This window comes from Populus alba, chromosome 5, assembly GCF_005239225.2.
Source record: "Populus alba chromosome 5, ASM523922v2, whole genome shotgun sequence".
Classification (NCBI taxonomy): Eukaryota; Viridiplantae; Streptophyta; class Magnoliopsida; order Malpighiales; family Salicaceae; genus Populus; species Populus alba.
In genome coordinates this window covers 11368120-11384688 of record NC_133288.1, presented here as the reverse complement: position 1 = coordinate 11384688, position 16569 = coordinate 11368120, and the positions used below count along the sequence as shown (strand labels likewise).

At 32.2% G+C, this 16569-nt stretch overlaps 1 protein-coding gene across 6 annotated transcripts; it reads left to right on the top strand.

Annotated features, from left to right (window-relative positions):
- Nucleotides 1–6382: 6382 nt before the first annotated feature.
- LOC118045806 (uncharacterized) lies at nucleotides 6383–15961 on the top strand. 6 transcript variants are annotated; one of them, XR_004687046.2, is made up of 5 exons: nucleotides 6383–6587; nucleotides 7319–9200; nucleotides 10107–12158; nucleotides 13867–14348; nucleotides 15546–15961. XR_004687046.2 is itself a non-coding variant. In XM_035054523.2 (4 exons), exons 1-4 carry the CDS (start codon nucleotides 6514–6516, stop codon nucleotides 13909–13911), a joined length of 4053 nt encoding a protein of 1350 aa, XP_034910414.1. In that variant the 5' UTR covers nucleotides 6383–6513; the 3' UTR covers nucleotides 13912–15961. The 6 variants fall into 6 exon arrangements, 1 of the variants encoding a protein (XP_034910414.1); XR_004687045.2 differs by having other exon boundaries at nucleotides 15046–15961; XR_004687043.2 differs by having other exon boundaries at nucleotides 15038–15961.
- Nucleotides 15962–16569: the final 608 nt, after the last annotated feature.

The window sequence follows — 16569 nt, the reverse complement described above, 5'->3', positions numbered from 1 at the left end:
CTTTTTTTATATAATTTTATACATGCATATTAATTAAATACATCAAGAGTCATTTCTGTCAATAAATGCAAAAAACAAAGTGTTAATATGTCTATTTAACTCGTCTCCCTGCAGGTTGAATAATTTTTTTAACGCAAAAAGAATTAATGTGTAGGTGTTATTAGTATGTTTTTTTACATCGAGTAAAAAAATATAATGTTGAATCAAAAAAATTGATGCTTACATATAATAAAACGTAGTAAAGATTATATATGTTAATAAAAGCATATAATATCTCAAGTTAATTTTTAATGTAGCATAAGAATGGAATAATATTACAGTTGTTACATTGAAACACTATTTCCTTAGTCCTTTGTATAATAGTTTTTTAAAAAAATATATGTAAAGAAAAAAAATTAAAAAATACAAAAGAATACAGATAAGAACAAAAAGAAAAGTATGCCAAAATAATATTCAAAATGTGAGAAATAGAAAATAATATTTTTTTTTTCAAAAAAAATGTGTAAAGAAAAAAGTAAAAAAATATTACAAAAAAAATTAAAGATAAGAAAAATGGTGATAAGCATGCCAAATGTAAAATGATAAAAATATCAAGTATAAAAAAAAAAAAAAATATATATATAAAACATGTTTTCTAAAAAAAACATTCTAAATCACAATTTTATCACCTCTATGGTAAACACAATTGATAAAAATTATAATTATATTATTTTTACAAGAAAACATTATTTTCCTGTAATGTACATATAATGTGTAATTTTAAGTTATTGGTGTAACTCAAATCGTTTTTTTTTTTTAAAAGAGTTCCAAGTTAGGCAGGGTAATATTTATACTTGATCATAATTTTTGAATTTCAAGTATTACTCAAATCTAAATAAATAAATAATTATTTTCCTTTAAAGTTGAGTAGTCATCCATCAATTTCGAATAAAATTGCAGCGGGAGAAAACAAACTATGTCCAAGACGTCAACTTTCGTTCAACAAGTCCCCAAAGTGGGGTCGCGTCTCTCCTAAGTTGTTTGATAATCAAAGCTCTTTCGTAAGGTCACACCCTGTGTCCAAAGGGTTGGTTGGTTGATTGATTTACATGGACAATAGTACGAGGGTCCGCCACCTGTCCTGCCAAGGAATCTGGTATCAGTATGCGACAGATGAGTTTTAAAATCCAACGGTGAATGATGGCCACTTCCCAAATGGACGGCGCGAATTGTGCAAAAGGTCCGCGATGAAATTATGTTCTGTTTGATAGTTGAGGTTAACAATTAATTATTTGTTAATTAAGAAGCTTTTTTCATCAAGATGATTTTTTAAAAGCATAAGTATGATTCATGTGCATTTTGACTTTTTGTGTTTGATTGACAGCATTGTTTGTTTTTTCGTTTTAAAAAAAAAATAATTTTTTTATTTTTTATTTTAAATTAATTTTCTTTTATGTTTTTAGGTTAACCATCGTTTTTCTCTTAATTTTAAAAAATAAAAAATATATTATGTTGATATATTTATAAGTAAAAAACATTTTGAAAAGTAATTACAACCACACTTTCAAACATGTTAGTGTTTTTATTTTATTTTATTTTATTTTTATTTTTAGATTATTTTGATATACTATATTAAAAATAAATTTTAAAAAATAAAAAAATATATTATTTTAATATATTTTTAAATAAAAAATATTTTTAAAAATAATTACTAACAATAGGAAGAGGAAAGGACTTAACACATTGATTAACTACTACACACAGGAAAAAAAGTCAAAATTTCCCTTGTTTTCTTCGCTGTTTATATGAAATGTGAACATTAACAAGTGAAGTGTCGATTTTTTTTAAAATTTCCCCTATTTTCTATATTTTTGATTTTTGTTATCATATCATTAAATAAAACTAGTCTAAGAAAAAATGTTTTTAAAAATAAGTGGAGTCTATAATTTAGGTCATGGATTAAAGTTAAGTCGTGAAATTTAGATTAATTAAATATAATATTGTCTTAATATTAAAAAAAAATATTATTTTGAATTTTTTTATAAAGCCAAGCAATGGTTTCACCGGTCATTCAAGTTTTCTTTAAATTTATCAAGTTGATTGGATCACATATGAACAACTTTCATATGTATTAATTTTAAATCTAATCTAGGTAATGAGTCGGGTTGGGAGGTTTCAAGATTACCTCGCTGGGTTGGATTTAATAATAACATCAAATAATTTTTTTTTTAAAAAAAATTTATCTTTTAATTTTTCGCTTTAAAAAAAATGAATTTTAACTTGTTAACTTAAAAACACCTCAAAAATATCCTAAAAAACTCTATAAAACCGTTTTCAACCTTAAAACACCAATTAATGAGCTTAAAAATAGTAAATCAAGCTAAATTAAAAACAAAATTAATGGTTGCAATCTACTTTTTATGGCATATTTGAAGGAAAAAACTATTTTTATTATGCTGAACTCTTAAAACAAACTAATTAACACAAGTATCGAACTTTTTAGTTGTTGTAAAGTTGTAAATCGAACACTTTCTTTATTCTTTGTCCTTTTCAATGACTGTTTATCTCTCATTCTTTAACTTTCAATAACTAAAATATAAAGCATTTTAGGTCTTGGCCCAACGGTTGAAGAAACTTGTTCCTTTTCTCTGCATCCTGAGTTCAAACCTCACTGTGCATGCCTGTCACCCCCGCGGTACCTTATATGCTCACTAGGTTTGCAAGGATGTTCAGTAAGCCGTGAGATTAGTCGTAGCGTGCGCTAGCTGATCCGGAGACACCACATAAATAAAAAAAATAACTAAATATATAAAAAAATAAAATTTAAGATCATAATATAAAAACAAAACACTAGAACAATTTTTTTTAGAAAATAAAAACTTCAGGGAAAGCTAAAGTTTATTCACTCCCTTTTAATAATAAAAATGGAAATGTTTTTTTTTTGTTAATTTTAATCCTTGCTATTTTAGTTTTGTTTTTTGAAATATAATCTAAAATTTTTATTTGTAATATAGACCTTTAGTATAATATTGAAATATTTATTAACACCTCGAATGCTCTAGAGTATATAAAATCCTAAAATCAATCGAGCTAATATGATATTAAAAAATAAAATAAAAAAAAAAAAAAATTTAATGATCATACACTGTATTAATTTTTTCAATGACAAGAAAAAATATTACCACAATGTATTGCATTCTAGCAATCCGCCTTACATCTATGTCTTGTGCCACAATAAAAGACATATATTTTTTTAATTTTTTTTAATTAATTTTCGCTTGTATTATAATGCACAACTTGTGTCAATATGAAATGTGCCCATGACTAGTTAATCGTTATGTGTACCAAAACCCATGTCCATGTGTTCAATATGACCTTGTATTTGTTTGTGTCCACTTCTCTGCACCTTAAGGCTGTATAGTGATAAACAAAATGAACGTATAGTTTTTTTTTTTTTTTTTTCCACTTGGTATTTTAAAACTCCTCGTGGACGGTGCTAGATGATAAAACTAAGGGGTCTATTTCTGATAATGGAAAAAACCTTAGGATTCTATACGCCTGTCGCTAGAAAAAAACCCAATAATATAAGACCCAATAATATATATCGTTTGGAAATATGGTTTAATCTATATTTTTTAAAAAATTAAATTTATTTTTTATTTAAAATTAATATTTTTTTTATATTTTTGAATTGTTTTGATACGTTAATATCAAAAATAATTTTAAAAAAATAAAAAAAATATTATTTTAATATATTTTTAAATAAAAAATATTTTTAAAAATAACCTCAATTACAAAGCATCTAAGAATACTTCGTAGCAATCACAATAAAATCAAGACAAAAACAAACGATTGAGCAATGATAATGTCTCCCTACTCCGTACTGCATGCGAATTTGATCTCTACAAGTAATCTTAAATGGGTGTAGAAGATTATCCGCGACAGTCCTGCTACCATTATACCAACTATTGCATAATTTGTTTGTGCATAGAAGATAAATGAGCCTAGAAAAAACCCTCTTGTACAACTAAGATTATTTATTTTCTTAAATTTAAAAAGTAACTTAACTAATCAGATTTATAAGTTTGGTTTTTAATGGTCATGAGTTTAAATTCTTCAGGGTTACTGAAAATTTATATAGTTGTTATTTTCAGACTCGCGAGATTAATCGAAGTGTACATAAACTAGCACGACACCAATATTAATAAAAAAAATTATTTTTCTTTTCTCTTGTCTAATAAAGCTATGTAGACCCACATTTCTTAGCAAGAGAAAAGAAATAGAAATGCAAGATAAATTGATTTTGACTCCATTTGTTTTTACATGTTTTTAAAAGAAATTAATTTTTTATATATTTTTTTACTTTAAATTAAATTTTTTTAATGTTTTCAAATCGTTTCAATATGTTGATGTTAAAAATAATTTTTTTAAAATAAAAAAAATATTATTTTAATACATTTCAAATAAAAAACGCTTTAAAAAATAATAAACTACTATATTTTTTCAATATTCCGAATAAGAAAGTATTTTTTTTTTGTAATCATGAGTGTTTGAGTTAATTTACGTATACTTCAACTAATTTTTGAGGCTTTAAAATTAATAATTATATAAATTTTTAATAATTATAAGATTTATAGAATTTAAATTAATAATTTTTTTAAAAATAAATTTAAAATTTGTTTAGTTGAACTATTCTTTCAATATCTTATATCAGAGGTTGTTGGCACATCATAGATACATTTTAGCCAATTCTCGAAGAGAGACAGCGACTTCTGCCTATCATTAATAATGCTAGTAGTATAACCGAGCACTGTCCTCTTCTAGTTTCAAAATTCAAACATGAAATTAGCAAACCGCCAACAACCCCCGAGCCCAGTAGGGGTAGTGTGGCGAGTTGCGAATAAAAAGCATGTTTTGCTTTAACTTATGGTTTTAAAATATTTTAGTTAATTATATATATATATATATATATATATATAATAAATTTATATAAATTTAATTGAAATTTTATCTTGAAATCTTGAATATAAAAAAATTATAATTTATATTTTTTTAAATCATAACTATAAAAAACTATCATAATATCAAATACAAAACTATTTTTCCTGTAAAGCTATTGGATTTTATCCCTTAAATTACTATTTGCTCGCTTCTTTAAGTATGTATTTTTTTTTAAATTAATTACATTTCAGGGTTCATTAGCTGTGTGTATAATATTTTATAAGAAAATATTTTTTTATATTTTTTTTTGTTAAATATTTTACATGGATATTGGTAATAAAAAAATATTTTATAATGAATATTCAAAATTGCTTTCCTAACCCATAGTCTCCTATCAGGAGACTCACCAACCACCCTGGACTTTGATTCTTATATTTCCGGCGGATATAAAAAACCACAAAGATTGTTTCCAGCTGGGAGTTGAGTTTCCGATTGATTGGGTTGTCTAAAAAATTTATTTATTTTTTATTATTTTTACTTTAAATTAATATATATTTTTAGTATTTTTAGATTATTTTAATATATTAATATAAAAATAATTTTGTTTTAAAAAATATTATTTTAATATATTTTTAAATAAAAAATAAAAACAATGATAATTATAATCTTATTTTATAGATAACAGGTAATATCTGACTTCCTGTTTATTTTATATTTTAAAAGTGTTTTTGAAAAAAAAATAGTATTTATTTATTTATTTTAAATTAATATATTTTTAATATTTTTAAATTATTTTTATATATTAATATCAAAAATAATTTTTTAAAAATAAAAATATTATTAATAATATATATTTTAATACAAAAAATTATTTAAAACATAAATACAACCAGAATTGGAAACTTCCAAACCAACAGGACAGGTGAACTGGAATACCATCCTCTCTCTTCGCAAACTTAAGAACGTGCAATATAAGCAATAAACATTTTTAATTATCCTTTAAAAATCCCATTTTCTAATGTCAATTTCTTTTTAATTTTCCAATTTCTACAAAACGACACAGTTGGATTGCATTTCTAAAATGACTGCTGTGTACTCTCTCAATTATTTAATTTTATATTTATATTATGCTGCTAGAGTCATTTGATATTAATTAATTTTTATTTAAAAATATATTAAAATAATATATATTTTTATTTTTTAAATTTAATTTTGATATTAAAATATTAAAATAAAAAAATAATTTAAAATAAAAAAAAAATCATTTTTAAAAAATAATTTTAAAAACACAAAAATAATTTCAGTTCTTTTTACCTAAAAATATATTAAAATAATTGTTTTATTTTTTAAAATTTATTTATAATATTAATCTAAAATCACCGAAAAAACAATTTAAAACCTTTTTTTTTTTTTAAATAATTCTCAAAAACAGTTTTTTTTTTTTAACGTCCAAACAAACACACTCTAACCTCTACCTCTACCTCTACCTCAGTCTTCTTAAAAATGCTCAAACAATAAATTATTTCTGTCTCTGAAAATCACACCCTAAAAAGAAAGAGAAAATCAGCAGATGATTCCTTTCCCCTCACAGACATGGACGACATCCACACCTTAACAATCATATCTCCCCAACAACATAAGCACAAGCTCTTCATGTTCCACCTCCCGTAACTCTATCTCTTACTCTCTTCCCCCCCTTTTTTTGTTTTAATGTTTTCAACTACCAGTTTTTGGTTATTATCGCTTTATTTTTCTATTTCTATTGTTGCCTTTTCTCTTTTTATTTTTATATATTTTTAAAACATTTTATTGCCGTTTTTTGTAAGCTGATTGCTTTTTTTACGTTTCTGTTTTCAGTATTCTCTACTTTTTTTTTTTTTTTTTTTTTCTCTATTTGTTCTAAAAAAAGTTTCCTTTTCAGTGTTACTGAGCTGCAAAGTTTGTGGCTTTGAGGTATAAAGATTAAAGTATTTGGTGATTGTGTTTTTGTAAGTAACTTATAGAGAATATAATAGAATAGATTTTTAAACCTGTTTTAGTAGTAATAGCTGCTTTGAGGTTATTACTATCAATTTTTGGTTGAATATTTACTGGGACAAGAGTAGCTTCCAAATTTTTGTTAGATATCGACTATCATCTTTATTTATGGTGCATTTTTCTTTTAGTTGGATTTATGTTTCGCTTGAAAATTATGAGTTGTTGTAATAAATATGGGTTTTTTTCTTCTTCTTGATATATATGTTTTGTAATAGTATGAGCAAATTGAGTTTTTTTTTTTTTTTTTTTAGTGCTTTCTTACTTTCATTTCCTTTTTTCTCAATGTTTTTTAGTTTGAAATTACTGATTTACAGTTATTTATTGAATTGCTAACGACATTTGATTTGGTGGTTGATTTCAGGGGATTGGTTCACCAGGTCAAAGCATTCCATATTATTCTGGTTCTGTCGTGTGCCCTTTTTTGCTTTGCTATGTGCGAACCGTGCTTGACGAATGGAATGCAGAATTCCATGGAAGATGATTCTTGTGAGTCCTATGGGGATGATGGTAGTGTTGGATTTCAAGATATTAGCATTGGTGATACTAGTTTGGGCTATGCAGCTGGAAGTTCTGTGACCCACTTAAATTTTGAGAATATTTGTACCAATTCTCATTTGTTCTGCTTTCTTTCAACATTGCCTGGTTTTTCGCCTAAAGAACACAAGCTTAAAGTAGCTGCTTTAGAAGTTTCTAGGAGTCAGTCTGATGGTTCGGTATCTGTAGAATCAACTCAGGGTGGCAGGTGGGTAGAGAACAAGAACTGGTCATTGGATCATGGTATGTTCCAGTTATCAAATGGCCTGGCTGTTTCCTGTTCTGTGAACTCTAGGGAAGGTGTTGATGAGTTATCATCCACTCAAACCAGTAAAGCTGACCAATGTGACCCTTCTTCGTGTAAAGGTCCTTTACTAACTCAGAAGAGCACAAGTGAGAGGCTGAGGAAAAAGTCTGAGATGATGAAATATAGTGCTTTTGATGTTTCTCCTCCCCATGTAGAAATCAGCCCTCCTGTAATTGACTGGGGCCAGAGGCATTTATATTATCCCTCAGTAGCATTCTTAACAGTGGCAAATACCTGTAATGAGAGCATTTTACATCTCTTTGAACCATTTAGTACCAATACACAGTTCTATGCCTGCAATTTTAGTGAGGTTTTGTTAGGACCAGGCGAAGTAGCTTCAATTTGTTTTGTGTTTTTGCCTAGATGGTTGGGCTTTTCCTCAGCTCATTTGATCTTGCAGACAAGCTCTGGTGGATTCCTGGTCCAGGTCAAGGGTTATGCGGTTGAGTCGCCTTACAATATTAGTCCTTTATTCAGCCTTGATGTTCCTTCTAGTGGACAGTTGAGGAAGACTTTTTCTTTATTTAATCCTTTTGATGAAACCCTCTATGTGAAGGAAGTAAGTGCATGGATATCAGTTTCTCAAGGGAATATTTTGCATAACACTGAAGCAACCTGCAGTTTGGAAATTTTGGGAGGTCCTGGTGAGCTCAGCCTGTTGGGAGTCAAGGATTGGTTGGTTGTTAGGAATGCCCAAATGGGTTTTCCATTGATGGCTATGAAGCCCCAGGAAAGTTGGGAGATCCTTCCTCATAGCAGTGGAACCATCATGGAGATGGACTTCTCATTTGAATCTGAAGGAAATGTTTATGGTGCTTTTTGTATACAGTTGCTGAGGTCCTCTCAGGACAAGACCGATACTGTAGTGGTTCCTCTCGAGCTTGAATGGGATGGAAAAGTAGCTTACAGTGGCTTTGCCGGTTTAGTTTCAGTTTCTCTTGAAACTCTGGTTCCATATGATGTTGGCAGCACCGTTGTTGTTGCTATCTCATTGAGGAATGAAGCTCCTCATGTGTTGAATTTTGTCAGTATTAGGGAAGTTGCAGCAGTGAAGGCTTTCCAGATCAAGTACATTGAAGGCTTGCTACTTTTCCCTGGCACTGTCACACAAGTTGCTACAATTACATGTACGCATCTACTTGTTCAATTACATGATTCTACATCTGAAATGTCAAATACGAATAAAGACTGCAAATTAGTGGTCCTGACAAATGACTCGAGTAGTCCTCAAATTGAAATTCCTTGCCAGGATATAGTCCATATTTGTTTGAGACATCAGAAGGATTCATTCATTGGATATGACAATCACTCCGAAGATGCCAAATCTGGTGAAAGGACTGAAACTGGCAATAGAAGGACAGGGTCATTGTGCAGTGGCAAGCTGTCGCTGTTAGAGATAAAGGTTCGCTGTTTCTGACTCATCATTTCTAATCTGTGGTCTACTTCATCTTTCATATGGCTTTGTATCAGTGCATTGTTCTCTTCAGATTGTCTTATTTAATCTGTTCTAAGCCTTGATTCTTGTGATTTTCTTGTGATGGAAATAGCAGTCACTGTAGCCTGTGATTTATGTATAAGCAGCTAACTAATGTGCTAAAAACAAAAATTACATGCATAGCATTAGCATGTGAAGGAACAGCTAGTAATAATATATTAGCAGTGACCTGTTTTCCTTTGCTTGATTCAAAAACTTCAACTGCTGTCTAAATTGGATGGGGCTTCAAGTTGTGCAAATTGCTTGCTTAGTGAACTTCTATAATCAAATCATGTAGGCAATCAGTGAAACTTCTGGGCTATTACATGTATGGCCTTACTAGATTTTGTAAAGCTGGATTATATGTATGCCTCACATATTTACCAAATCGTTAAATTTTATGTTTGATATAATTTAGCAGTGTTATTCAGGATTTAGTAATTTCACTTATTAATTTCATTCGCCCAATTATTTGTGAGAAGTGATGGTGATAGGTGGAAGTATATGGAGGAATCAAATAGAAATGACATTTTAATTTCCTACTCTTGAAGGAAAGCTCTGTTGATTTGATGGTGGTTGGGATATAGAATGGATTATTTCTTCCTTGCTCCAGACACGCTCACAGCTTGTTCTTGTGCTTGTGTCTGAAACTGAATGTCTGTCTGTGAATGCACACATGCATACACATCCTAGAGCATCTGGCCCTTCATGTGAGGCAGGTCCCCAAGGGCATGCAACCAAGGGATTTCTCTGTGCATATTAGTTGCTTTTCCTTTTTTCTTCATTTCGATGCTATACATTCTGGCTGACTAAGATGTCTTTGTGAACTTATAGGCGATAGAGACAGCAGAAGCAGATGAATTTGTACTGGGCAATTGGAAATCTCAAGGTACCATGAGTGGCATGTCTGTGCTTGATTATCATGAGGTGTTGTTCCCAATGGTTCAGGTTGGAACTCATCACTCTAGGTGGATCACTGTAAAGAATCCTAGTGAACAACCAGTTGTAATGCAGCTCATTCTTAACTCAGGAGAGATTATTGATGAGTGCAGGGGCACAGATGGTTCTATGGATCCCCCTTCATCAAGAATTTTTGTCCATGCTGAATTGACTGCTCCTGCCAGGTATGGGTTCTCAATGGAAGAGAGAGCACTAACAGAAGCTTATGTTCATCCTTATGGCAAAGCATCTTTTGGACCAATATTCTTTCACCCTTCAAATCGTTGTGGGTGGAGAAGTTCAGCCCTGATAAGAAACAATCTTTCTGGTGTAGAGTGGTTATCTTTGATAGGGTTTGGAGGGTTACTCTCTCTAGTCCTGCTTGATGGTTCAGAGCCTGTTCAGAGCATAGAATTTAACCTTAACTTGCCAATGCCCCTGAATATTTCTCCTCCAGATGGGCTATTTAACATGGAAGAGACTGCTTATGCTTGTTCTGTGCCCTCATCTAAAGAGCTGTATGCTAAGAATATGGGAGACTTGCCACTTGAGGTGAAAAGTATTGAAGTTTCTGGGTCTGAGTTTGGGTTGGATGGGTTTATCGTTCACACTTGTAAAGGTTTTTCTCTTGAACCAGGGGAGTCAACAAAGCTTCTGATCTCATACCAGTCTGATTTTTCCGCAGCTATGGTGCACGGAGATCTTGAACTGGCCTTGACTAGTGGAATTCTTGTGATACCCATAAAGGCAAGTCTTCCTTTGTACATGTTCAATCTCTGTAAAAAATCAGTATTCTGGATGCAGTTGAAGAAATTCTCTGCTGCAGTCGTCCTCGCCACTTCCTTAATGTTTCTGATATTCTGTTGCATATTTCCTCAAGTGGTTGCTTTTTGCTTTAAGGATTACTATCATAACAGTGAGAAAAGCTCCACTAATACTGTAAGAAGTGCAGGAAAAGTTTCTCATATGCATCGTAACCAGAGAAAGAGTAAGTTCTCTATGTCCAGGGGAATGGACAGTTTGTTAACATCAGTTGGGGAAGACAAGGCCTCTAATCAGACATCTATTGGTAAATATGCTGATGGTCATGATGGACCCCTGGAACAGTGGCTAACTATTAATAATTTGACATCAACTCTAGAAAATCACAAACAAGATAACATTTTGTCTTGTACTAAAAATGATAAAGCAGTACCATCTTTGATGTCAAAATCCATAGCGGTTGAGAATTCTGATACACTTGATGCTCCCCAATCTCCCAACTTTACAGTCAGGATCGGAAAAGAGAAAGGAAGAAGGCGAAGGAGGAGGAAGGGTTTGAGTGCATGTGTAACAGGACTGCATGAAGTATCGAGTAATCAAAGTGGAAATTCCACCGCTTCATCTCCCCCATCTCCTGTATCTGCAACACCCAACCGAATATGGTCGCCATCTTCTGATGCAGACACTATTGAGGTGAGAAATCCATTCACTCAAGTGGCAGCCCAACAGTTCAGGAAGGTTCTAGTTTCTGAATCTGCTACCAAGACAGTTGTCCTGGAGCCCAAGGTTTCTATGAAATGCTATGGTTACAACTACTTTTCTGCTAGTCGTGAGCAACCTTTAGTGCCCAGCAAGACCTTTTCTAGACCTTCTCCTGCATTTCCTTGTTCTAGTGATGCTGCCCCCAGTCTGCATTCTTCTTCTCCCTTGTCATCAACATCAACAATTGCTCCTATTGCTCGAGCTCCTGGAGCAAAACTTTTAAACCAAAGAAGTGTTAAAGTAGATGAAAAGGTGGGGGTTGAATATACATATGATATCTGGGGTGACCATTTTTCTGAACTCCATTTGGTGGGTAGCCCAAAGGATAATACAACCATGAAAACAATAGCAACAGAAGACAATTCCAATAGCTTCTTTGTAGGGGGTCCACAAACCCTGGTGGTGAAATCTCAACCAAAATCTGTGAGTTTCTTTCAACAAGAGGGTTAATGAAAATTTATTAAATAATTAAAATACACCCGGCTCTCTATAGCTCTTTTTGCATTTTTTTTAAAGATTTTTTCCGTTGGTAAATAAGTTAAGAAATTGGAAAACTAACATAGAAGTATGCTACCTTCTTCATATGGTGGTGAGCTATATGCTTTCAGTTTTGCAGTTTTCAAAAAAAATTTTGGGAAATTATTCAACTATTATTTTCTTATTTTCAATCTCAAAGCTTTTAAACCAAGCTCTCATTGTTTGCCTGTTGGAGGTCCTTTCTTAGATTGTTTCCACTGGGAAAGAAGTATTTCTTATTGCTTGATAAGTTGGTATTAATGATACCACTAAATGAAAAAACTAGCAGCCAATGCTTTGCACAGTGAGCGGCTATTGAACGTGACTTCCTATATTAATATTAATGAGCCTATATACTGATGATGTTTTACCATCAAACTGACAACTGATGCTATTAACTGAGAGGAGGGGAGAGGGATTCTTTATTATTATTATTATTGTTGTTGTTGTTGTTATCATTATTATTATTATCAATGAATGCTACACTTCTGAAAATATGCCTGCTTGATGGTACCATGCTTATGTGCCAGGTAACAATAATTCATGAGATCATTGACTGACTGAGCATGAGCGGATTGGTAGATTATTTTGATTTATTTTTGCTGCTATTAGGAAAACATTCGTTTTTATGTTGAAGGGTGCATTTGTTTGAACTTTCTGCGTTTTTTTTTTTCTTTAAAAAAAAAACATAGACAGTTCATTTAGACTCCCTCTACTTCAAATTTGTAATGATCTAATAGCATGGTTATGGAAATGAAGGGAAAAGTAAATTGAAACTTTCAACCTGGGATGCAATATCTGACTTCTGTGTCAGTTATCTTTATGCATCTGCAGCCAAAACGAGGAATCACATTTAGATGTGATAAAGAAATGCTAGGATCGAATATGCAAACTTTATTTCATTGTATGCCCACATGGTTGAGGTATCAAGTACCACTTAGTGTGTATTTGGTTTTTGTATTATAGTTTTTTCAGAATCAAGGTTTGAAGAGAGAGTTTGAGGCAAAACTATTGTATGTTGATTAACCTAGCACTTCTAAATATGTGGTTACCGCATCATATAACAAGCTGCTGAACCTTACTCAAGGCTCCAACTTATCAAGGAATTTTACAACTAGTTCTCTAATGATTTGCGAAGATGGCCTTAGAGTTTTCCTTGATAAATGACTTGTGATGCTAATGGTGCATGCATCGTATTTCAAGTACAACTATATATTTCTTACTTGCGGTTACAAGGCATGCACACTTTCTTGAGTGTATTATTACAAGGGATTATTGAGATCATTGAGAAATGTGCAAGCAATTCAAGAACAGCAGCACCAGTTAGGGTGAGTGAATGAGAATTGAGGGGACGGGAAAGAATTCAGTTGCAAGTAAATGTATGGCTGTGAGAAGTTGCAACCCGTATACACCTGGGGTTTTAGACTCGTATTGTTGTAATGATTTAGTTTATTCATCGACAACTTTTGTTTGTTTTTGCGCATGTATTTGTATATGAATGCCCTGTTCTCATTTCTGATAATGATGTGCGTATGTACTGGTGGATGAATTTTTGTTATAGTGGGGTGTTTTTAGCCTCTTGTAGATGATTGACCCAAGGATACTCAATCTGCAGAAAATAAGATTACGCAACCCAAAGTTGATGAAAATGCAGATATGAATTCGTCTCATTAAACTTTCATCAAGGATAGAAGTTAAATCTGGCCGTGCTGTGTTTGGATGGGTTAATGTTCTTGTTCATGACACGAAGTATTCTTCAGTCGCTGCATCTAATTGTCGCAGTGAGGCTGCCTTTGGATGACATGCAGTATGAAAGCGATGGCACTGGAGGAAGTTCCCCTTCAAATCCATCTGCTAAATCATGGAATGGTAGGGTGTAGATGTATACTATTTGTCAAGACTTGAAACAACGAGCATACGGTTCTTGTGATAAGGTAGCTGGAAAGAGGATGTTGCAGTGATTGTTTCGTGAGCTAGAGGGATGCAAGAGATGGTTGAGGATTTCTCAGATTTAAGGGCACTGACTGTGATAAGTTTGCTTCTCCCTTTGAATTCCAAGTAGCAGAAAAACCAGCTGCTTCATATGCAAGAAACAAGGTAAATGCTCACTGACCATGCCATCAAATTTCTTTCCAATCAGTACGTTGTTTCAACTTAATAGTCACTTTAGAACTTTCCATCATGCATCTCCGAAATTGGTGAGGTGAATGCAGTTTCCTGCTGATTTCTTACAGTATTCTACAATACTGTCAATGCACGCTCATGCATAGGCGTGCACACTTGCAAACCTGTAATTTGCATGGCAGACCCCTTTGCTATTAAGATTGTTAGAAAGCTGTAACTTTCACAATACAAGGGGCAAGCTGCAAGACAACTGCATGCCATTATTGGAAATTGGAGTCGTTAGGACGTAAACAGACAAGACGGGTTTTGGTCAATGAAATGGTGATTTTGACGAGAGAGGAGAGCCCTGAGCAAATGTTCCCAAGAAATCGAGCAAAGATAACAATTAGATTGCAACCAATGAGTGTTTGGGCCTTCTTGGGACCAATGTTTTCTCTAGAAATAGCTGGAATAAAAAAGGAAACGAAAATGGAATTAGGACAGTGACCTTGCTAGCCTAACAACAGAATCCAATCTACTAGTCATCATCACCTGGTTATGGTTTGCTTTCATTTTATATTATGTGTCTTAGACTATACCATTCAATCTTCAATTCTTCCTTTTGTTCTCAACTTGCAAGATAAATTGCTGGAATTTATATGCATGTTATTATGGTGGAGTAGTTTAACAGGAGGGAGGGGGACCCATAAGAAGTGGTCCAGTTTCTTCTGTCTCTATTGGACACCATCTACAGCAAGTAAAGACACTGACTTGTCATCATCATATATGGGCCCTTTTTTATTCTAACAAATGCTTTCGGACAGAGGAAGGTAACTAATTTCTGTGTATAGTACAGCTTGGTGGTTGGTGCACAATCCATAAGGTAATCATCTCAAACTTGACATCATTTATTGATGGTGTTTATATTTATGGGGAGAGTGGGCAGATGATAATGTCTAAGAGGTGGCAAGCGTAGTAGTAGTTGTTGTTGTTCCTTAACATCAATGATTCTATGATCTTTACATGCAAAATCACGTAAACCATAGGAGATATTGCTCCTGTAATCGTTTCTGATGATTTTTTTATGGCTGGGCAAACAACAAAGGACAGCTGAATTCTCTATGTTTTCCAACTAGTTACCGAATGTACTTATGGGAATGATATTAATCTGGGAATTCTAGGGAAGAACAGATGTCTCGTCTCACCTTTCAAGTTGACTTTCAACTGTTAAATTTATCAAAACAACAGTTCTATCGTGTGGGAGTTCTGTCCTCGGCACCGGACTTCGGGCCAATATATGATCACTCGATATTGTGCCCGCAAAGATATGGAACCGCAGCTCAAGAAAAATTGAAGGCATTTACCACTCTCCAACAATATAGAAGGGCCTAAATTTCTTCCACCTTTTAGCTTTCGGCCACACATTGCTTTGAGCCCTAAATTCCACGGTGGGTGACCGATATGTTTGGGACCATGCCAGAATGTACATGTGTAGCAGCTTGGGACCATCATGATTAGGATTCGTCATTGGAATTTTCCTGGAATTATCTTTATAATTATTTATACTGACTGTGTGATGCAAATATAAATAAATACCTTTACAAGCAGATATTGAAGAACAAACTAATAAATAAATAAAATTAGTTGTGCTACATAATTAATCAGAACTGTGCGTGAATTAACTCTAATAGTTGAATATTTTCTTCTCAATGAGGACGTTATGTGATCTTAGTTGTGCTACATGTTTATATATATATATATATATTAAAATCCTTGTTTAAAATTAGAATTAACCTTTTCCGCTCATGACTCCTATCAATTGCTTGGGTTTTCGATCAGTCTGTACATTGTTAATTTCACAAGCCTTGAAATTAAATACTATATAAGTTTTCAGTGGTCCTAAAATTAATGAGACTCGAACTGGTGATTTTTAAAGAACAAATCTAGAATTTAACAAGTTAAATTATACCCCTTAAAATTCATGCTAAAATTAAAATTAACCTTGTACTATTCATGACTCCCATCTAATTGTCTATTCTTTACATGATATAAACATCCGGGTCAATTATACAAATCTTCATTAATCCCTATCCTGAAATTATCGATCATTGATTCTTCTCTCTTGAGAAGATGGAGTCTGTAAAAAGACGACTTTTCCGACCGAGTAGTTGGTGAATGGTCAGGTATCACAAAAAAATATTTACTTTACTTCAAA

Bases quoted from the DNA above. Each gene is read 5' to 3' on its own strand.
- LOC118045806 (XM_035054523.2), top strand. From the start codon at position 6,514: ATGGACGACATCCACACCTTAACAATCATATCTCCCCAACAACATAAG. The intron at 9,201-10,106 runs GTTCGCTGTTTC...GTGAACTTATAG, and splicing joins TGTCGCTGTTAGAGATAAAG to GCGATAGAGACAGCAGAAGC. The intron at 12,159-13,866 runs GTGAGTTTCTTT...CTCAATCTGCAG, and splicing joins TGAAATCTCAACCAAAATCT to AAAATAAGATTACGCAACCC.